The 24,221-nt window shown below is 36.8% G+C and overlaps 2 protein-coding genes across 9 annotated transcripts in view; one reads left to right on the forward strand and one right to left on the reverse strand.

Annotated features, from left to right (window-relative positions):
* LOC126763204 (tight junction protein ZO-1) overlaps positions 1 to 24,221 on the reverse strand; it is a 74,774-nt gene that overhangs the window by 38,040 nt on the left and 12,513 nt on the right. For 7 of the 8 annotated variants that reach the window (XM_050480528.1, XM_050480520.1, XM_050480512.1 and 4 more), the window contains exons 2-3: positions 11,309 to 11,384; positions 3,301 to 3,832 (exon numbers count right to left, since the gene is read on the reverse strand). In XM_050480528.1, the coding sequence (XP_050336485.1) occupies positions 3,301 to 3,832; positions 11,309 to 11,384 (608 nt within the window). Of the gene's footprint in view, positions 1 to 3,300; positions 3,833 to 3,943; positions 4,362 to 11,308; positions 11,385 to 24,221 lie in introns of those variants that run through there. The other variant, XM_050480535.1, reaches the window with a different exon arrangement.
* Positions 15,563 to 16,234, forward strand: LOC126764418 (uncharacterized). Its single transcript, XM_050482106.1, has 2 exons — positions 15,563 to 15,662; positions 15,882 to 16,234. Exons 1-2 carry the CDS (start codon positions 15,637 to 15,639, stop codon positions 16,198 to 16,200), a joined length of 345 nt encoding a protein of 114 aa, XP_050338063.1. The 5' UTR covers positions 15,563 to 15,636; the 3' UTR covers positions 16,201 to 16,234.

Here is a 24,221-nt window from a genome sequence, read left to right on the forward strand (position 1 = left end):
TCACATTTAATTTGTTTGGATGAGATAAATGGATTCTTTTTAACACAGTGAATTATCCTTTTTTTGGTGGACAGAGTTATTTTAGGCTTCCTGTCGCGTGTTTCAATCTTGGGAATCCACTTAACTGCTTTTTTAACCATTGTTTTTGAAATATTAAGTAAATTCGCAACTTTTCTGTACGAATTCCCCTGTTTCACCAAGTTTTTAATATGTTCTCGAGATTTCGGATCGCAGTGCTTACCCTTCCCCATATCTATTCAATAAAGAAAAAAATCTGGTTCTAAATGATTGATATTAAAACTGAAAATATTATTCTTACCTTATCTCTGCAAATAAACACGTTTTAATAAAAGAAAATTCGACATTGTCTTAAAACGACAATACTGAATATGTTAAACACAGAATGCCTAGATCCAAAATGTGTGCAAATACTTTGCGTTTGTCTAACGGAATTTGTTTATGTAAATAATGAGTGAAAAAAATATACCGTTAACTGGCGGCATTTTTCATGGCATACTAGGAATATTTTGAAGTTTTGGGTTTTGCATCCCTGTCCTTATTATTTTTCACATAACTGTATGTCATCAAAAAATTCCGACAAAATTTGTTTATACACTCCACGATATACCTCATGATACGTGAAAAAAGTTCTATTGCAGAATAAAATTTTCTATGAAAACAAATGTCAAAAAAACAGGGGCGTATAGCGAGCTAATCAATTTATTGTTTTATATGCATATAAAATATAAAAATAAAATAGCGAAATTAACAATATATTTAATGGAGGGAGGTTTGTCTCTTATCTTTGAATCGGCAGTCAATGGCGCAGCAATAGTCAAATCATCAGCACTAGTATATGATAATAATACATACTACATCGCTTGTGATTCATTACACCAATATCTATTCTCTGCAATTTCCGATGCCAGTAGCTTATTATGTACATACGTATATAGTATATCGGGAAGGACCTCTCCGAGCCGTTCGATACCAAACGAGGTTTCAGACAAGGCGACTCCCTATCGTGCGACTTCTTCAATCTGCTGCTGGAGAAAATAGTTCGAGCTGCAGAACTTAATCGAGCAGGTACAATCTTTTATAAGAGTGTACAGCTGCTCGTCCAGGCTGGACAAGGAAGCACAGAAAATGGGTCTGGCAGAGTACGAGGGCAAGACGAAATATCTCCTGTCGTCGCACTCGCGACTTGGTTCTTACGTCACTGTTGACAGTCATAACTTTGAAGTCGTAGATAATTTCGTCTATCTTGGAACCAGCGTAAACACCACCAACAATGTCAGCCTGGAAACTCTTGCCAACAGGTGCTACTTCGGACTGAGTAGACAATTGAGAAGCAAAGTCCTTTCTCGACGAACAAAAACCAAACTCTATAAGTTACTCATCATTCCCGTCCTGCTATATGGTGTAGAGGCCTGGACGATGACAACAACTGATGAGTCGACGTTGCGAGTTTTCGAGAGAAAAGTTCTGCGAAAGATTTATGGTCCTTTGCGCGTTGGCCACGGCGTATATCGCATTCGATGGAACGATGAGCTATACGAGATATACGACGACATTGACATAGTTCAGCGAATTAAAAGACAGCGGCTACGCTGGCTAGGTCATGTTATCCGGATGGACGAAAACACTCCAGCTCTGAAAGTATTCAACGCAGAACCCGCCGGGGAAGCAGAGGAAGAGGAAGACCTCCACTTCGTTGGAAGGACCAAGTGGAGAAGGACCTGGCTTCGCTTGGAATATCCAATTGGCGCCACGTAGCGAAAAGAAGAAACGACTGACGCGCTGTTGTTAACTCGCCTATAATCGCGTAAGCGGTGTCTACGCCAATAAAGAAGAAGATATATAGTATTTTCCATCAAACTCAGAATGTGGTACTTAGTTTAATTGAAACAAGAACCAAATTAAGAAGTATCAGATCCGAGTGTTAGCGACATATATCTGTTAATTGTATGTACAATCTATTAGTGAAAAATACCGATCTAGTAAAGATTACAGAAACTTCAATATAATCACACTTCAATTCCACACCGTTCAAAAACCCTATGTGTAAGAAAGTTTCGGTTAGATTCGCCAATTCGTCCTCAACAAACTCTTAGAAACATTAAAAAAATATCTGGTATTGGGTAATTAACCAGTGATTAACCAACTAGTGGCTTGCAGGGTATTTAATTATAACAATTTATTACTACCAATAAATTTGTACATGTAGTATAGTATAGAATCAAGAGCATTTTAGCTTGTTTCAAAAATATCTGATAATTATACATTCACTTTCTAAATATTAAAAATTAATTAAAAGTTTAAAATTACCAGTTTTTGGTCGGATCTAAACCGGAGAAATACTTTAAAGTGTTAGCAAAAATTTGTCATAAAATTTTTTTTGTAAGAATTCAACATGCATTATCTGAAGAACCAGAACGGATTATGAACCTATTTGGTATATTCTTAGTTTGAACTTGCATAGTTATGGTCCGATTTCGTTTATTTTTGGGTGTAAGATCACATAACTTAAATTTATTTTCTGAGAAAAGTTGTATAACGTCATCGGCGAACTATTTATATACTGTAAAGAGAAAGAATTATTCGAACTTTAAAATTTTATTTATGCAAACTAAGCGCAATTGTACCCCGATTTATACTATTTTCAGTGTTTGAGTTAAATGTCTATCTCAATTAATTTTAGGTGTGATAACCATTAAGTGAACAAAATTATTATTTTTCGTAGCCACATGTTGCGAGCGTATTATAAATGTAACAAAAAGTAAACTAAATTACTCATATTGATCCTTTAAAATTTAGTGAAGGCATTCGGTGACTCTAAACAATAATAGAAATGTTCTTCATTGACGGGATCAGAACCTATTGTTACTTTTGAAAAACAATAAGCACAAATAGCTAGTTTTTCAGATCTCATAACTCTTTCTCTTTTAAAAAATAAATATTAATAGTTCAATCTTATATTATTAATTAGAATTACTGGCATACACAACACACATACTAGGCAAAGACACCCCAAGAAAGCAATGCATTTATTGCGTTAATTTATCTCGTACCTTTCGTGTCTTTTTCCTTCGATTATAAGATGCAAGATGGGCAAGATTAAAACTTTATTTAAGTCTTATAGTTATAAGTATTCAAAAATATTTCCACAGATCCACTAAGGACCAAGAACTGTTTTGAAATTCTCACTGTTACAAATGATATCAAGTAATAAAATAACACGTAATGTTCTTACTGGGTATTATTACCTACGAGTGTACATAAATGTGTATTATTACTTACAAAGAATTCATCCTCTATGACGGGATCGGCAAGCATCTCAATGGCTTCAGTCATCGAACGGCACGTTCTATTAGTATTCTTTTTCTTCTTTAATTTACGGCCCAAAGTGGCAGCGTCACTAAACCGATGAAGAAGTTTCTCACGCTTTCGCACACCAGTAGGGCTGGACGCTGAGTTGGAATGACATAGCAGCGATGAGTAATTATTGCTGTTACTGACCATTGTATAGGTCTCTGAACTCCCTCTAGTGTTTACATAAAAGTTCGGCAATTGATATTGGGCGGTCGATGTTAATCCGGTATTCGAGTCGAGTTTCTGGATAAGATTATAATCAGACTGCTCGTAATTACTACGCAGGGGTGGGGTGAGCGAGACGTTTTTTACTGGCGCAAGTTGAGTCGGTTTTGGTGGTGGAGGCGGAGGAGGATCTTTCATAAGTGATATCCGACGTGGAGCACGTTGCAACGAACCAACATCGCGACTTGTACCAACATAGCTAACTGCTCGTCGATTGCGATCGTTTTCCTTTTCTCTATAAGTACAAAAATCATTTGCATAAATAAATATACATATATTATTTTTACAACTAATCTTTTATGTAGACCTAAAACGTTTATAAGACACATTTATGAACATATCTGACCTAGAACGTATTCGTTGTGAAGGTGTATTAGTTGCAACGGATACAATGTAACCAAGCTCTGACGGAGACATCATCAGGAAAGAACGACGTTGCGACGTTCTCCTGTTTTGTTCCAGATCTAAATTTTTTCTTCGCAGAACGTCGTTATATATTTTGATTTCAATTCTTGAATCTTGTGAGCTTAGCGAGGACATGCTGTCATAAGGCGTGTCATCGAAATTGTCGTCGGTAGAACACTCCGGTACAGTATAACATATAAAATTATGAGCTTCATAATTTATGTTTGCCATCTCCTTCAACAATTATGTGTGTTTTTGTAACAAATTTATTATAGTCGCTAGGTCGGTACAGAGAGTTACTTCGATAAATTACATTTTGATCAATCTATGATTGAGTGGAAGACGATTTTGTTTATTTGAATAAAGTTTTGTCCTATTTAAATAATAAAAAGTATTTTTACTGACGCGCCATTTGTAGATTTATGATAATTGAAGAATATGACTTTATTTCAATTTATTTAGTCATTTACAGTTTATTCTGCCCTACGTACGATAAATGAAATATATAGAAAAATAACTATTCCATGAAATTTCACGCTATCGTTATGTCATTTATGGAATATTATTAAAGAAATAACTACATATATTGAGAGCGGAGCGTCAAAAAGTACCCCTAAAAACAACATGACTCCTTAAAAATTGTTGCCGTAGTAGCCAAATCCATCTCACTAATAATTCGCTCATTATTATCAGTGAAGCCTTTTCTTGCAGGATAAGTTGTATATATGTAATAACATTTCGTTAAAATTTACGAATATTTCTTTTTATTTCTCTGATAATATATTTTGAACTTAATTTGGTTAGATTAAAAAATGTATTTATTAATTAATTAAATATAATACATAACCGTATGCGCATATACATATGTATTTCAATAAGAAAAGTCTTCACTGAAAATAAGTGAGCTCACTGTGACAGGCTGTGTGTATTGCCTCTGAGATTTTCATTCATATAAGTACGTTTTTTATTATTTTTACACTAGATCACAAACTACTCTACGGGTCGGATGATAAACCAACCCCGTTTGCTTGACCAAATGAATGGAGTACGTATTATCATGGACTTTACACTCTCACGCTTCATATTTATATATACTTCAATATAACATATATATACACATTTTACAAAGAGAGATTAAACGTTTAGAAGAATTGCTATTAACTATGTCGGACACATATTCCAACTGGCAGTTGCTTATAAACTAAAGATATTTAGTAAAAATCACACGCTGCATCCTAAATTAAAATACATATATACATATAAGCGCTTGAGTCTGTACATAAAATAAACTGGGTGATATACGAATTTATTTTCGTATTTACCCATGTCTGTAGATATTCGTGTAAGGCACGAGAGGAAATGAGCGATCTATTGTGTGGTGACTGTGAGCATCAGACATTGGTAGCCTGAACTGAGAAAACATTGATAGAGAGCATAAATGTAGACTAGATTATTTCTTAACAGTGGAACAGATTAGGTACGTAGGAAATCTAAATTAAAAATTATAAATAATGAAAGTAAATAGCCGAAAGTTGCATTTTTGTTCATGAAAACCCAAAAACAATTTTCTTTATCAGCGGACATATGCATTTACATTATCATATGCTTTAAATATATTATAAAGTGTTAATAATTCAATATAATTTCTTAAAAACCTTACCGCTGGTGGGGGATAGAAAATATACCAAGTGAGGATATTTTCATTCTGATTTAATCATTGTTTTAGATGTCTTTTCATAAAATTTCTAAATCTAACTTAACTATTTACATGGGATTGTTTTTAATTGTACAACTCCATATGTACATATGTTCGTATGTATATTTTACCATATGAATTATTTTCAAATGCACATATTTATAATGCCTAAATGTATTGTTAGAAACAATATTTTATCAATGCATACATTTATTTATGTATGCATGCGTAAAATGCAATGTAAATGCATCGCATTTTACATGTTTGTTGTACGTTTTGTATTCTCCCAGCATATTCTATGACAAGCATGCTCAAAGATATCTAAACATAATGTATCAAGCCCTTAAGGTTTTAAATTGCAGCCTCTGTTAGATTTAAATGCACGTAGACTTAAATTATTACGATAAATCCAATCTGAGTTCATGCCATTTTGAATATAAAAATATTGTTTTCTTATCTGCTGTTTAACATAGACCACAGATAGGTGACACAATGAAAACAATAAAAAATACTTTCAGGTGTAGCAAAACCTTGTATTAAAAGATGTTGCATAGAAATTTCAACCAAGGACGATAAACTTGTTACATTTGGCACTTGAGAAAATCATCAACCAGAGGAAGGTATGGACTTATTGCATCAACTTTTGACGTTACCCAAGTATAATCGAGAACATGTTCCAAAACAGTTCTATGAAGTTACGATATTGGTCGTCAAATTTGCTTAAAGCCTGCTACAGTGAAAATTATGAAACGTAACATATGGGAACTGACAAAATTTATAGACCGATTTCAAACAGTTTTAGCATTAAACTACATTACGTTCTGTATTACAAGTCCATTTTAGGAATTTTTTAAATCAATTTTCGACACAAGGGTTTGCTGTTATCCAACAAATAATTTTTCAGCATCGAACCTAGATCTCACGGTTTGGCCGCTATGGCCGGTAATAGGCACAGGGGTACACATATTTGGTATCTAGGAGCTTAAAAAGTTATGCTCCGATTTCAAAAATGTTCAGGCGTATGACAGAATACTCCAAAAATGCTACTAGTTTAAAGTTGCTATATGTGGGAAGTAGGCATGGTTGTGGATAATGTAATTCACTAAAAGTGGTTAAAATTGTTAAAGTAATTACTGAGATATAGGGTTTTTGTCAAATTTTTCCATCGGGTCCTGTGAGACCTTACTTTTTTATATACACTGTGAAATTTAATGCTATCGTATTTAAAATAATTCGGTAAATTCGGTTTATACAGCTTTATTGGTTTGTGAGGTATATTCATTAAAAAGCTTTCGTATAATTGCATTTTGTGGGCGTGTCCGTGGCCCAAGTTTCATCAAGATATCATAAATTTTAACCAAATATTCTTCTTCTTCTTAATTGGCGTAGACACCGCTTACGCGATTATAGCCGAGTTAACAACAGCGCGTCAGTCGTTTCTTCTTTTCGCTACGTGGCGCCAATTGGATATTCCAAGCGAAGCCAGGTCCTTCTCCACTTGGTCCTTCCAACGGACTGGAGGTCTTCCTCTTCCTCTGCTTCCCCCGGCGGGTACTGCGTCGAATACTTTCAGAGCTGGAGTGTTTTCGTCCATCCGGACAACATGACCTAGCCAGCGTAGCCGCTGTCTTTTAATTCGCTGAACTATGTCAATGTCGTCGTATATCTCGTATAGCTCATCGTTCCATCGAATGCGATATTCGCCGTGGCCAACGCGCAAAGGACCATAAATCTTTCGCAGAACTTTTCTCTCGAAAACTCGCAACCTCGACTCATCAGTTGTTGTCATCGTCCAAACCTCTGCACCATATAGCAGGACGGGAATTATGAGTGACTTATAGGGTTTGGTTTTTGTTCGTCGAGAGAGGACTTTGCTTCTCAATTGTCTACTCAGTCCGAAGTAACACCTGTTGGTAAGATTTATTCTGCGTTGGATTTCTAGGCTGACATTGTTGGTGGTGTTTACGCTGGTTCCAAGATAGACGAAATGATCTACAACTTCAAAGTTATGACTGTCAACAGTGACGTGAGTGCCAAGTCGCGAATGCGCCGACTGTTTGTTTGATGACAGGAGATATTTCGTCTTGCCCTCGTTCACTGCCAGACTCATTTGCATTGCTTCCTTCTCCAGTCTGGAGAAAGCAGAACTAACGCCACGGGTGTTGAGGCCGATGATATCAATATCATCGGTATACGCCAGCAGCTGTACACTCTTATAAAAGATTGTACCTGCTCGATTAAGTTCTGCGGCTCGAACTATTTTCTCCAGAAGCAGGTTGAAGAAGTCGCACGATAGGGAGTCACCTTGTCTGAAACCTCGTTTGGTATCGAACGGCTCGGAGAGGTTCTTCCCGATCCTGACGGAGCTTTTGGTGTTACTCAACGACAGCTTACACAGCCGTATGAGTTTTGCGGGAATACCAAATTCAAACATCGCGGCATAAAGGCAGCTCCTTTTTGTGCTGTCGAAAGCAGCTTTGAAATCGACGAAGAGGTGGTGTGTGTCGATTCTCCTTTCACGGGTCTTTTCCAAGATTTGGCGCATGGTGAATATCTGGTCGGTTGTTGATTTTCCAGGTCTAAAGCCACACTAATAAGGTCCAATCAGTTTGTTGACGGTGGGCTTTAATCTTTCACACAATACGCTCGATAGAACCTTATATGCGATGTTGAGGAGACTAATCCCACGGTAGTTGGCGCAGATTGTGGGGTCTCCTTTTTTATGGATTGGGCATAGCACACTTAAATTCCAATCGATGGGCATGCTTTCGTCCGACCATATTTTACAAAGAAGCTGATGCATGCTCCTTATCAGTTCTTCGCCTCCGTGTTTGAATAGCTCGGCCGGCAATCCGTCGGCCCCTGCCGCTTTGTTGTTCTTCAGGCGGGCAATTGCTATTCGAACTTCTTCATGGTCGGGTAATGGAACGTCTGCTCCATCGTCATCGATTGGGGAATCGGGTTCTCCTTCTCCTGGTGTTGTGCGTTCACTGCCATTCAGCAAGCTGGAGAAGTGTTCCCTCCATAATTTAAGTATGCTCTGGGCATTAGTGACTAGATCACCTTTGGGGGTTCTACAAGAGTATGATCCGGTCTTGAAACCTTCTGTAAGCCGCCGCAATTTTTTCTTAGAATTTTCGAGCATTACCCAAATCCAGCGCACAACCCTATGCAGGGGATGTTTCGCCTTCTCACTTTAGCTCGCCTTCAAACGGATGTTCTTAGGCTACCCAGACTTGGTCAAAGACCGGAAGTAGTGAGCTGCTTGAGCCATGTGTAAAAGAATCGTTTCTGGCCACTCCCAAGTGAATGGCGATTAGAGAACTTTCCTCACTTGCGTGAACTTCTACACATGACTCCAACCAAATATTACTTGTAGATAAAAACAACCGTTAAGTTTACTCTGTTATATATATATACTATATATATGTATATATACTATATATATGTATATATACTTATATTTATTGAGAGATTATACAAATGTGTTTCCTGAATTTCCTTATAACTAACTTGTTGACTTGCTTACAAATGTAAGACTCTAAAGTTGGTGTTTTCTTCAATTATTGACTTTATTTTGCAAATTAAATAGCACTAACGTTAGATAATTTAAATAACGCACTTTTTCAGTTAGAAAAATTTTGAAGTAGCAATTCACTCGAACATATGGACAATATTGGTAAATATATTAGTACAAGTGGAATATGGTTAATGTAAAGTCAAATAAAAAAATATATATCAATTTTTTTCTTAGCGAAATCAAATTCACAAATACAAGAAACTTTTTAAAAATGTACTTTTTGTCGAAGTGAAGTTAAAAAATACCAAATTTTTCACGTGTATGCTACTTTGATCAAATTGAAAGGTGAATTTTGTCCATTTCATCTCCTTAAAAGTAATCCTCTCACGTTGCGATACACTTATGCCAACGAATTTTCCAGTCATCATAGCACTTGGAAAAATCCTCCGTCGTAATGGCCATCAGAGCCTTCTTCAATTCAGCCTTTACATCCTCAATTGAGTCAAAACGGTGTCCTCGGAGTGGTCATCTGAATTTGCTGAATAGCCAGAAGTTACACGAAGGTAAATCAGGTGAATGCGATGACTGCGCCACGATATTAGTTGAAAATGTGGCGAAATGTTCACGAATAACCAATGCAGTATGAGATGGTGCAATTCGTTGTTCAATAAATTAAGGCATAGTAAAAATCGAAGAATTCAATTTTAGAGCTTCACAAAACCACGCTTTCTCAAATACTAATAAATATTTTGACGTGTATTTACTGATTCGAAAAACATGCGAAGTATAAATTACAAATTCACCATTTGAATACAGTAGCAGTTCTGAAAATTTAAAAATGCTTCTTTTGATACAGATCATGTCATGATCATGTCAAAGGTAATGTAACTCTATTTAGGTAGATTAGGTAGATAACCATCTAACGCACTTTCACTCCCCGTTCATTACGTAGCGTTCAATAAATTATGTTCACACCCTTTCGCTGGCTAAACATTTGGCGCCACCCAAGTAGTAGCGAGTAGATAAAAAAAAAATCGAAAGTTTTTTTTCGCAAACTGAGCAAACGATATACTATATTACAATATTGCATATAAGATTACACATTAATATGTGTACCTACAAATATGCGAGTAAATCAGTGAAAATATGGTAATAGTGCCTGATAGAGGACTCACAAAAGTTATAAATTCACTCATATATTAAAATACCTGACTGTGTGTTTAGTTTGAAAAATGTTTTGTTGTCGGTTAACACAAGTTTCATATTGGGAAAGGCCAAAACGTTGTTTATTCGATATTCATGAATATTTACATATGTACATATGTATGATAGTTTTGTTCATATGAAAAAGTAGCTTAAGTCGAGTGAATCGAAAAATTATGTATTGATTAGTGTTCGGTATTTATAGTTTAATAGAAAAATAGAAAAGGTTTCTGCTATAAATATTTGAATGGAATTGATGGTTGGTTTATGAATAAGAAAAAATCGCCATATTAAGGCTCTCTTTTAATTATGGTTTATAAAAACTTATATATAACTAACATTATTTATACATATTAGTGGATCCGGCCACGCTTTGCTGTGGGATTCATATAATAAACTATTCAATACAGTGAAAATTTTATTTACGAATAAAGGTAAGGTTTTGTCGGTATAAGAATCCAAGGTTTAATTTTGAATATGTTCATACAAATTAATTTCATTGGAAAAAATAACGAATTTAAGGCTTCTTTCTCAATGTCTGGTTATCAGCCATTCTGTCCAGTTAATAGAGTTGTCCGTTTATAGATTATACTCAAAAAACATCAACAATGTGCATAGATAAAGGAGATGTCCGCTTAATAGAGCATTTAATAGAGCTTTCACTGTATTTTTATAATTTTTTATTTCACTGTATATCTAGAATCGGTTTAGTAGTTTAGGACAAACAACGTGACACGTTATTTTTATATATAAAGATATATCGTTGAAAAATAATTTAAGAGATATTATACGAATAAATCATATTAAATATGAGGTATTGTTGAGCTTATTCAGCATTCAAGACCTATTTATATAACTGTTGTATACATATTTATGTATATGCTTACTTCTCTATGCAATCGATGGGCTCCAAATCCTTTTGAATTTTATTTTCACATGGTGAGGTGTTATTAACTGCAGCATCTGAAAATAATTAAAGTTTATGTAAATTATAATAGCTATTTAATTGTTGGGCAAAATACATATGTATTCTTTTTGAATATATTATTTGTAGAATATTTCATAAACGTATAAGTTTATCATTGAAGATAGGTAGGCAAATACGTGCATACATTATTGTAAAATTCTAAAAAATTATCTTTTTTGAAACTATTAAAAGCGATATTACTTCTACTGTCGGAAATTATAGTAAAATTCATGAACATGTAATAATTATTATTTTACTGTTTATTTCAGGCAGGATAAATTTTCAATCTAATCCAATGACCACTAATCTCTTGCCAACAGGCGCTACTTCGGACTAAGTAGGCAATTGTGAAGTAAAGTCCTCTCTCGACGAACAAAAACAAAATTCTATAAGTCACTCATTATTCCTGGGATAAATTTTCACTCTAATCCAATCACCCCTTGCTATCTCTTGAATCTCTTCAGCTTGCTCTTCGTTCCAAATGCGGCAACTCAGCTTGTTCGCATAAAAGGGCCTCATAATTGAACAAAATTTGGCTTAAAATTTGGGATCTTTCAATTTAAGATCTCGAAGAAAAATATGCCATCTTGTTTTATACTTCAGGCCGGGTCTTCTTGTATACTCTCAGCTACGGCTGCTACAGGGTTTGTCCGGAAAGGAATAGGACTGAGTCGATTTAAAAAAAACTTTCAAAATAGACTCCTTCTGCATCGATACAGCGCTGCTTGCAGGCGTCACGGAAGGCATTCTACGGAATAGCCTTGAGAGCTGAGGTGCATGCTGCTTGGATCCCCTCTATCGTCTCAAATTGCTTGCCTTTCATCGGTCTTTTCAGCCAAGGAAACAAAAAAAGTTCGGGGGAGCCACATCTGATCTGTAGGGAGGCTGTGAGAGCGTTGGGATGCCGGTCTTGGTTGGATAGCTGTTCACAAGAATGGCGGTGAGCCGTGCCGTTATTGTGGTGCAACTTCCAATTGGCAGCCATCTTTGCGCAGACCTTGCGTATGTTCAAGTACTCCGTCATAATGTCATGAACTACAGCTTTTGATAAATTTAACATCTGGGCAATTAAATGAATTCTTAGTCGACGGTCTGAGTTCAAATCTTTGCGCACACGAGACACGTTATCGAAGTTTATCGAAATCACAGGTTTCCCAGCACGGTTTTCATCAACGACCTCTTCCCGGCCATCCAGAAAGGCCTAGTGCCACCGAAACACACCTCTTCTTGCTAAAGCATTATGTGGATAAGCCTGCTTAATCATATCGAACGTCTAAGTCGCAGATTTACCGAGCTGCTTCTTCTTCTTAATTTGCGTAGACACCACTTACGCGATTATAGCCGAGTTAACAACAGCGCGTCAGTCGTTTCTTCTTTTCGCTACGTGGCGCCAACTGGATATTCCAAGTGAAACCAGGTCCTTCTCCACTTGGTCCTTCCAACGGAGTGGAGGTCTTCCTTTTCCTCTGCTTCCCCCGGCGGGTACTGCGTCGAATACTTTCAGAGCTGGAGTGTTTTCGTCCATCCGCCAGCAGCTGTACACTCTTACAGAAGATGGTACCTTCTCTATTTAGTTCTGCAGCTCGAACTATTTTCTCCAGAAGCAGGTTAAAGAAGTCGCACGATAGGGAGTCGCCTTGTCTGAAACCTCGTTTGGTATCGAACGGCTCGGAAAGGTCCTTCCCGATCCTGACGGACCTTTTGGTGTTGCGCAACGTCAGTCTACACAGCCATATTAGTTTTGCGGGGATACCAAATTCAGACATCGTGGCAAAAAGGCTGCTTCTTTTCGTGCCGTCAAATGCAGCTTTGAAATCGACGTAGAAGTGGTGTGTGTCGATTCTCTTTTCACGGGTCTTTTCCAAGATTGAAGATGAAAGCCACACTGAAAACGTCCAATCAGTTTGTTGACGTTAGGCTTTAATCTTTCACACAATACGCTCGATATTACCTTATATGCGATGTTGAGGAGGGTTATCCCACGGTAGTTGGCGCAGATTGTGGCACACTTAAATTCCAATCGTTGGGCATGCTTTCGTCCGACCATATTTTACAAAGAAGCTGATGCATGCTCCCTATCAGTTCTTCGCTGCCGTGTTTGAATAGCTCGGCCGGCAATCCATCGGCCCCCGCCGCTTTGTTGTTCTTCAAGGGGGTAATTGCTATTCGAACTTCTTCATGGTCGAGCAATGGAACGTCGGCTCCATCGTCGTCGATTGTTCCCTCCATAATTTAAGTATACTCTGGGCATCGGTGACTAGATTACCTTTGGGGGTTCTACAAGAGTATGCTCCGGTCTTGAAACCTTCTGTAAGCCGCCGCATTTTTTCTTAGAATTTTCGAGCAGCTTGTAAAGCTCTTCGTACTCACGCATTTCGGCCTCTTTCCTTTTCTGTCTGCAAATGCGTCTCGCTTCCCTCTTCAAATCTCAGTATCTATCCCATCCCGCACGTGTTGTGGTCGATCGTAACGTTGCGAGGTAGGCAGCCTGTTTTCTCTCCGCTGCGACACGGCACTCTTCGTCGTACCAGCTGTTCTTTTGTACTTTCCGAAAACCAATGGTTTCGGTTGTAGCTGTACGTAAGGAGTTTGAGATGCCGTCCCACAGTTCCCTTATACCGAGTTGTTGACGAGTGCTCTCAGAGAGCAGGAGTGCAAGCCGAGTAGCAAATCGTTCGGCTGTCTGTTGTGATTGCAGCTTCCCGATGTCGAACCTTCCTTGTGTTTGTTGGCGTGCGTTTTTTGCATCTTGGCTGCAACAAGATAGTAGTCCGAGTCGATGTTAGGGCCTCGGAGCGCACGTACATCTACCGAGTTTACCACAGAATTTAATCGCGTACCTCTCCTCTAACGGGCTTGCTCCACTCACAGAAACACGTCGCGCGAAAATGTTTGTCCTGACTCTCCAAGTGCTCGGAGACAACTGATCAGACGCTCATTCGTTAGCTATGAACGCTCTCTACCGAATCCACAATACAGTCGCGGCGGATTTGAAATCCGGATGACTGTCTGTGCGTCCGCCCGTTTGTAACGCGAGTAAAGTGTAAAGCGTGATTTGAGTAAAAATTGAAATATTGCAATGTAATGCAATGATCAAATTGTTACACCTCTTCCTTGGCAAAAAAAGGAAGAACGAGTTCGTAGATAGTCGTAATGGAACCACCGCCACGCCCACAAACGTCATAAATCGAAAACCTATAATTTGCTATACCTACATAAGTCGAAAATTAAGATACAAAACTGTTTTTTGGTACAACGAATTGCAAAAATCTTTGATTTGAAATTTTTTAAAAGTGAGCGTGGTCCCGCCTCCTAATAGATTTAATGCTTATATCTCCCAAACCATTCAAGCTATATCGTAACACAAATCATTTGGACAGCTTTTGCGACAACGTGACAATAGGTGTAATCGGATGGTAACCACGCCCTCTCCCCACGTAAACTGCATTATTTTCACATCTCCAAGTTACAAGTATTGCCTTTGTTTGTTTTTTGCAGAAAATATTTTAACCATTTTGTGAATTTACATATGTATATATAATAAGGCAATAATAATAACTACTCCTACTGTTGCTTTATCTTCGGATATGTTGTGTACCATTTCTTTTTATTTTGAATTTTAAGTTCCTCCATGCCTTAAATATAAAGATACATAAATGTTAAAACCCTTAGATAGATATAGATATGTATAAAAATATATTTTTACAAATTTTATTTATTTTATGTTAATTATCTACGTCCAAGCATGCACCTATGTATTTTATTAAGGTTTTTCGAAATATCCCTTCAAAAAATATTAAAATTAAATGGTTTTATCCCCTTTCTTAACCCTTTGACACACTCAGGATTTTTTTAAATTCTGACACTAAAACACGAATTTATTTTCTATAAATGACGAAAACGTCGACAGGAATGCCAAATAGTCATTCTTATTTCGTTTTAAAACGACAACGGGAATAGAGCCGCAAAAATAGATAAAATTCATTCATGATTTTGTCGAATAATGAATGTTAAATTCATTCGCAACATTTTTTAACCCATTCAGGACCAATGTGACGTAGACGTCACGACAGCATAGCCCTTCTTTATTTGCCGTAAAAAAATGGCTAATGCTAATTAAATTTAAAATGCAACATAATCTCTTCTTAAGCGGTACGATCAAGTTTGCGTCAGTTGCAGTTAAGTTTTGCTTGTGAATAGATACTTTGGCGTTAGTTTGGTTTTGTGTGTATATCGAAAACAAGAAAAATGTCGAGAAGGGCAAAGGCCAAAAAGTAAGTATATATATATTTTTTACTTGCGTGCAACTAAAAAAAAAATAATGTATGTAGTATTACTAAAAATATGTGTAGACAAATAGTGCGAAATAAAAACTTACAAGTTATTATGTTTTACTAGTGTCTGGTTAAGTTTTTTATTGGTGTGACGTACACGTTACGTTGGTCCAAATACCCTGGTAGTACATACATATATTGATTTGTTTATATTATTAGATACTTCGAAAATACGGATGAAATGCTAGATTACCTAGAGAGTTTACAGAGTGACGATGAAGATATTGATAAAGTGTACCTAGAGCCGCCCGATGAAGGTCAGGTGTCCGATGAAGATCCAGGTGAAGAAGACTGCGGCGGCACCATCGAAAATTTAAGCAAGAAGCAGTTGCAAGCGCCATGTGAATTAGTGTGTACTACCAACGACGATGACATACCTGTAGATGATGCACTAAACTACACGGATGACGATATTGCCAATTTATTTATTTTATTTATTTATAATAATTCATATAACAAAAAGAGTTTTATTATATAAATACATAAACGCAGCACTGGCTACGAGGCCTTCAGCCGTCTTGTAATTATAACTAGGTGAAAAATTCTAATTGCTAAGGGTTAATAAAGATGTAAGTTGCTTAAATATATTTTAACAAATCGTTGGTTTTTAAGAATCTATATACAATCATCACGTTTTTTTCTGAAGGTTCACTTAGTAGTTTTATGAGATCAATGTTGCCAGAGTTGTGGGCTGTTGGGTGAAGCATCGGACAGAGTGTGAGTAAGTGTTTGATAATAGCGGTGTCATCGCAAAGGGGGCAAATGGATGGGCTTTTACCCGATAGTAAGTGGGCGTGTGTTATGATAGTGTGTCCAATCCTTAATCGAGTATATGTCTTCATTGCGCTAGTTGGAACTGTTGACGAGTAGATTATACGATTTCTGGCTGGGTTTATGACCGCGTAGTGATGTTTAAATGTTTTCCATTCGCTTGCGTTTTTTTGATGCCTTTTGTGCTTAATAAGGATAAGAATGTCTTGCTTGGATGAGACGTAGTATGTTAAGGCAGGAGTCCTGGCTACATTTTTCGCAGCGAGGTCTGCAAAGTGGTTGCCTGTAATACCAGCATGGCCAGGGATCCACATTACTTGGATTTTCTGAGGGGCACCAATGACCGCGTTTCTGATAACTTCTATTATGGGATTGCGATTGGAAGGAGACGTTATTGCAGACATACACGATTTGCTGTCTGTACAGATGAGGAACTTTCCTTTAGTCTTTGCCAATTTAATTGAAGATGTTTTTCAAAATTCGTTTCAAAACATTGGAACAAATTTATTGACAGAACCTCCATCTTCCTCAATTCAAAGACCACCAGAAATTCTGAAGTAAGAACCAACTATGCGTACGTCTAACAAAACTCCTGATCAAAACCTTTTTTCCCTGAGCCAAATTACACAGATTGTAGCGGGCTTTTTCCACATCAGCAATTTGAAAAGTTTGTTGATGATGAGGTCCTACAGATTTTATATGATGAATCCAATGCTTACTCGGTTCAAGTAGAAGGTCAAAATCCCAACATTACCATATATAAGATGAAGGTGTTTATTGGTATTATGATTGTCACTGGGTATACATCTCGACCAAAAAAAAGTGACTACTGGTGCGAAGATTCAGATATGCTGTGCTCTATGGTTAGCGAAAGCATGCGACGCAATAGGTTCGAAATCATTTTTCGTTATATGCACTTCAAAGATAACAGCTTGGAAGATCGGGGGGGACAAAATTTGGAAAATCCGTCCAATTACTGATGCAGTGAAAAAGCAAGTCTATGGTAAAGTATTACGGTCGACACGGTTGTAAGCAGTTTATTAGGGAGATGTGGTGTCTCAATACGCCCCAAAGATACCTTGTAAATTTTGAGATGTACCAAGGCATTAATCCACGTATAGCAGAAGAATATCCGAAAATGTACGGAAAGAACCATGCGCCATTGTTTTCCGTGCTTGATGATCTAAATGACGAAAAAAGGCAATTACCCCATTGCATATATATTGAAAATTTATCTACTTCAGTTTGAAAGAGCGGGGCTACGATGGCACTGGAACGATGCGAGAAATTATGATTCCCAGGTCTTGCCCTTTGCCTCATAAAAAGGCTCTAAAAAAGAAACAAAGTGGACACATAGAGAGCAAAAACTGGAAGGTGCAAAAATATACATAACCAAATGGACTGGCAACTCTGTTGTTACTGTAGTTTCAACGATTTACGGAAAAATCATGTGTACGAGGTCTGTCGATATTCATGAGAACAACGCCGAAAAATCGACGTCTCACGGCCATATGCGGTAGCCATGTACAATGCTTCAATGGGAGGTACAGATCGAATGGATCAGAACGTAAATGCTTACAGAATTGCCACTAGGGGTAAAAATGGTGGTAGTCTATATTTACGTGGCTTATAGACGTTTCAATTCAAAATGCTTGGATTCTGCATCGGAAAAGCGGTTCAGGCATGACCCAAATTGATTTTCGTCGAGCAATTTCCAGACACTATTGTGGTAGTCTTGGCGTTAGAAAGCCACCTGGAGGTTTTCGAAGACCGAAAAGTGAAGCTGAATGTGCGAACGAAAGATACGATGGCATCGATCACTTTGTGGAGGTAGCTCCTTGTAATCAACGTCGACGTTGCCAAGGTCATAATTGCAATACAGTGTGCATAACGATGTGTGGAAAATGCAATGTGGGCCTGTGTACTAAATGCTTCAAACGCTATCATTTTATAAATATTAACTAATCTTTTTTACTCTTCCTTACTTTATCTCGAAATATGAATGTTCCTTTTTAATTTAAGTGAAATGTAAAATACAAAATAAAAAAGTATGAGGACCAACGTGACGTATACGTCACAGGCTCCTGGCACGCCCCCTGTGAACATTTAGATTTTTTCTTTTCGGATTTTAATTTAGCAGCTCAAAATTAGTATTTCAATATTTTACGTAAATTTTAAGCGTTCTGTCCTTAATGGGTTAATATAAAGTTATGCCACCGAAGGTATTTTCCCAGCTTTGATCCTTGCAAGTTGCGAGGATATAAAATGTCCTTTAGTTCAGTGAATTAAAAGACAGTGGCTACGCTAGCTAGATCATGTCGTCCGAATTGACGAAAACACTTCTTATTCTTTATTGGCGTAGACACCGCTTACGCGATTATAGCCGAGTTAACAACGGGCTAAAAACTCATAAGCGGTGTCACCCCAGTAAAGAAGAAGTCGTATTGTGGTGATTGTTTTACATATTTTTGTGTGGAAAAATCGCATCCTAAAAAACTTAATACTTAGTTTATTTTTGTTTACCGCACTATTAATCGGATTTCTCAAATATATAGTAGATGACAGAAAAAAGAGAAATTGGTAGCACTGGTAGGTCAACGCCGATGAAAGTATCTTTTTTTACTGATGAAAAACTTACTCGGTTGATGAAGTTTTTATAAGTACAACAATAAATCTACGCAATAATTTCCAAAGATGCCAAAAATATTGTTATTGCGTTATCTACTATAAATATAAGTATGTGTCTATTACAATAAATATGTAACTTACGGTCTTTGTACATTTTACTTCCTTCTAGGAATGAATAAAAGGACATATACATATTTATGTTTAAATAATTTGGATAAGATTTTATTTGCAAATACGTATGTATTTAATACATATATGTATGTGCAAATAAAAATATCTTAATGTTTAAATAATATTTTCTAATGCTGATATTGTAAGTGCTGCGGCACCTGGTTCTTTCACTTTTTGAAATCCTGAAAATAAGTGAAATTATTATATGTATATGCAACAAATTTAATATATTGGCAAAATTACTCACTTTTCTTGGTTGTCCATTTTTTTATTTTGACTTGTTTGTTTTTTAAAACAGCTGGTTCATAGCAAAGTGTTTTTTCTTCATGTGGTCAGTTTTATGTGTTTTTTTCTTGTGAGGTTTGAGCAAAAATAACCTCACAAAATAAACCTCACAACAAACCTCACAAAATTTTTCTTCACAAATCAGTTGTGAGGTTTTCTCAGAATAGGGCAGTTAATATAACTTATTAAGTGTGAATTCCCCTTGAATATCAAAATAATGTTTGTATTTTCTTGTGTGCAGTACGTATGTAGTACATACTATATATTTCGCTAGACTAGATCTAGTAAAGAGGAACACTCAATTTATATTCATAATTGAATTACACTTAAAAAATTAAGAGACATTAATGTGATTTGCTTTCTGCAAAAAAGCATTACATTCTTAAACGGAAATTGAATCGAGGTTAATCAATTGTCGCTCTTTGCTCTTAAAACACAATGCAACGACCAATTATACGTACATATGTACATATATGAATGAATTCAGCGACTATGTGTTATAACAAAGGGAGTACAAAAACACCGGTGAAATAAAACAACGAATGACAATATGGCCATACATTAATTGTAATTGAATTACAATTCGCCGACAAGCCCATGCAAGTGAATGACACGAGCACAGAAAACGCTGGTCAGAAGCTTCTCAATATGAGTCCAGTATTCTCGCAAATAATATTAAACGTTCGAAAACTCAGTAAATAAAATGGGCAATAGTATTATGATTCTTTCTTAGTGAAAAATTTTGTTTCACTTCAAAAAACGTTTACAAAACATTAACTTTTGTTTTATAAAAATTCGTATAATTAATTTTAAGTCTTAAGTTTTAAAAATACAAAACACAAAAAAAAAATATGTACGTCCATTTGTCTTTTGAACAAAAAAAGCTAAGCTAAAATTAAGCTAAATTATGCAAAACAAAACGTGGCAACATTGAAGAGTCGTCGTTTTTGAACCATCACCTCACATGTTCGTCGCAAACTCATCTTCTGGCACAGACGGAAAAATGCGGTGATGGTAGTAAAAGGCGGGATCGCAACTCAATCTCGCAGGTTTGCCTCTGTAAAACACACGCGCTCGCCATGGGTCACAGCTTTTCATGTAACGTAAACCAAGGATTCTCCCTCCCGGTTTGTTACTACTTACAAATCGGCACATCCTTTGGGTCAATCGAAGCGTTACTTTCCTGTCTTACGGTAAAAATGGTCTGGTCTGGTCTAGTCATTGTCTTTATTTTTGTATTTCAATATACATATATATTTGATAGCCTGGACCGCGCTGCAGAATTCCACATTTACGTGAGCGTTAAAAACTTTGCAAAGCACCAGTGAATATTGAACCACCCAGCTTTTGTCTAGGGATACGTTTTCCGCGTTGGTCTCAGATTAATTTTAACAATAGGTCGCCTTCCTGGGACGTCTCGTATTTTAAGAGCGCGTATGGATATTTCTTGGGATATTTTATTTCCGTTATGCAAAGGGACCGTATGGTTTAGTACGCCGCATAGTCCGAGGATTACGCTTTCAGTTTTTTTTTCTTCGTCGTTCTCTTTTAGTCAGACTAATAAAATAATATGCGGCAGCCCGCGTTTTTGCCACTCAATAGAGTCTATAAAACACTGTACTGTTACCGAACACCTGATCTTTTTTGGTTTTAAGCGGCCATAAAATCGAGTATGATTATGCATCTTGAGTATACTCTTGCAAATAGAAAAAATTTTAATAGCAATTACCCGTCTGAAGAAGAAAAAGCGACGGGAGCCGATGGATTGCCAGCCGAGCTATTCAAATACGACGGCGAAGAACTGTTTGAAGAATATGGTCGGATGAAAGCATGCCCAACGATTGGAAATTAAGTGTGCTCTGCCCGATCCACAAAAGGAAGGACCCCACAATCTGCACCAACTTCCGCGGGATAATCCTCCTCAACATCGAGGGTACTGTGTGAAAGATCAAAGTTCACCGTCAAAAAACTGATTGGACCTTATGAGTGTGGCTTTAGACCTGGAAAATCAACAACTGATCAGATATTCATAATGCGTCAAATTTTGGAAAAGACCCGTGAAAGGAGAAACGACACACACCACCTCTTCATCAATTTCAAAGCTGCTTTCGACAGCACGAAAAGGAGCTGCCTTTATGTCGCTATGTCTGAATTTGGTATTACCGCAAAACTAATACGAATGTGTATGCTGACGTTGAACAATACCAAAAGCTCATTCAGGAACGGGAAGGACCCCTCCAAGCCGTTTGATACACAATGAGGTTTCAGACAAGGCAACTCCCTATAGTGCGACTTTTTCAATCTACTCCTGGAGAATATAATTCGAGCTGCAGAGATATGCAATAGCAGAAGACGAGAATAGTATAAAGCATAGTATTATTAAATAATATTCTATAATTTTATAACACTCAGTACCAATTTTTAACCATAACATTTTCCTTTTTTAATAAACATCGATTACAATGCTTTTCTATGTCAGTACGCTAGGTTTTACCTAAACGAGGAATACGCGTAAGTAAATTATTAATGAGTTTACATCTACTGGCTTTTTAAATTTACTGCAGTTCGAGTTTGTTTATGAATATAAATGAATTTGAATTTATTCATAAATATTGTATAAAGTATGTTTATACATACTATATATCAAATTCTAATTTTAGTTCCACTATTTTTATTAGAAAATATAGAAAAGTTTTCCACACAGTTTCAACTCAAACTTAACCACATAACTCAAGCCAAGAAAAAAATGTAGATAAAACTGAAAAAAATCTTAAGCCATTGCTTTGATTGTTTTTCAACAGATTTGTTTAAGTATGTGTAATAATCGATATGTGATATAATCGATATCTAAGGTTATAAAAATGTGTCTTATGTTACATACATGTCCTATATACACATAACCATTCTACAAGGTGCGTTCCAAAGAAAACAGGAAAAAAACAAACAAATGAATTTTTCGGCAAAATCAATTTATTTTATTCAAAATAGTATCCTTCTGCTTCAATACAGCTTTTTGCACGGTCCAAAAGCATGTCGAACGAGTGTTTTAGCTCGTTGGCCGGTATGGCCGCCAGTATGCCGATACAAGCCTTTGAACGGCCTCTACGTCTGCATAACGCTTTCCTTTTATGGGCAAATGCATTTTTCCGAAAAGGAAGAAGTCGCATGGTGCCATATGAGGTGAATACGGGGAGTGGTTAACGGTTAAAAAGTTTATTTTTGGTCAAATAATCGGTCACAATGATGTCGTTCGAATGTTGGATTCTGAGCAATTTTTGGTCGTCAGTCAATTTGTGCGGAACAAACTGTCCACACACCTTTCGTAAGCCCAAATGTTGGGTGAAAATGCGATAAATCGATGTTTTGGAGATGTTCAATTCATTTCCATGAATTTCATTGATGATTTCGGCTGATTTTTGATAAATTCACGTTCGATAGAATTTCCGGTGATCACGGATTTTGATTGGCCCACATGTTGATCGTCATTTATGTCCTCACAACCACTTTGAAAACGTTGAAACCACTCGTGCACTCTGAAACGTTTCGGTAAAAGTTTTACCAATTTTAAAACAAAATGTAATGTTAGCTCTTTGTTCGAAGCTCATTTTCGCACCGACAACACAAACGTCCTGACACTTAAAACGCAATAACTTCACTTCCAATCAATGAAATGTCATGAAATTCTCACTGGAGAATCGATAAAGATAGCAGATTCTATCGCACCAGTCGACATATAGATGGCAAAGATTCAAAAAGTCCTGTTTACTTTGGAATCGATAAAGATAGCAGATTCTATCGCACCAGTCGACATATAGATGGCAAAGATTCAAAAAGTCCTGTTTACTTTGGAACGCACTTTGTAGATATTAAAATAAACTGAAAGGCTTTTTCAACATCTGAACAATGCCAATACGTTGCTACAGAGTACAATAGTTTTGTTACCTAACCGTTCTACGTATCACCTAAATCTAATCGAGATAGATATAGGGTTATATAAATGATCAGGATGAAGAGGCGACTTAAAATCCGAGTGACTGTCTGTCTGTCGGTTCGTCCGTCCATGCAAGCTGTTGAGCAAAAATTGAGATACCTTTATGAAACTTGGTCTGCGCGTTCCTTAGTGAATAAAAACTACGTGTTCGCAGATGGGCGTAATCGGACCATTTCCACGCCCACAAAACGCCATTAGTCGAAGTGCCGTAAGTAAGCATAAAATTACAATATAAAACTCTAATTTTGTACAGGGGATCCCAGTAGCAAGAAGCACCGGTGGCCAAATATTTTTGAAAAAGTGGCACGGCCGTGTAAAATGTTCAAGGTACATGTCACATAAACCAATGATTTCACAACAACCAAATTTGCCCAAGACAAATATTATAAGAACTCCTAACAACAGATTAGAAATGGATGAAATCGGTTGGTAACGCCTCTTACTCCCCATAAAACGGTACTGTTAAAAACTACTAAGAGCGCAATAAATCAGTAATTAAATACGACAAATACGTTAAATTTTACACCCGAAATGTAATAACATGTCTTTATTAGAGCTGGTGTGAAATTAGGACGATGGGCGTGGCAGCCCCCACTTTCTGGGGAAATCACTCAACTCGGGACCCGTTCGACCGACTTCTATGAAATTTACTA

Source organism: Bactrocera neohumeralis, chromosome 2 (genome assembly GCF_024586455.1).
Source record: "Bactrocera neohumeralis isolate Rockhampton chromosome 2, APGP_CSIRO_Bneo_wtdbg2-racon-allhic-juicebox.fasta_v2, whole genome shotgun sequence".
NCBI classification, from domain to species: domain Eukaryota; kingdom Metazoa; phylum Arthropoda; class Insecta; order Diptera; family Tephritidae; genus Bactrocera; species Bactrocera neohumeralis.

Bases quoted from the DNA above. Each gene is read 5' to 3' on its own strand.
- LOC126764418 (XM_050482106.1), top strand. From the start codon at position 15,637: ATGTCGAGAAGGGCAAAGGCCAAAAA. The intron at 15,663-15,881 runs GTAAGTATATAT...TTATATTATTAG, and splicing joins AGAAGGGCAAAGGCCAAAAA to ATACTTCGAAAATACGGATG.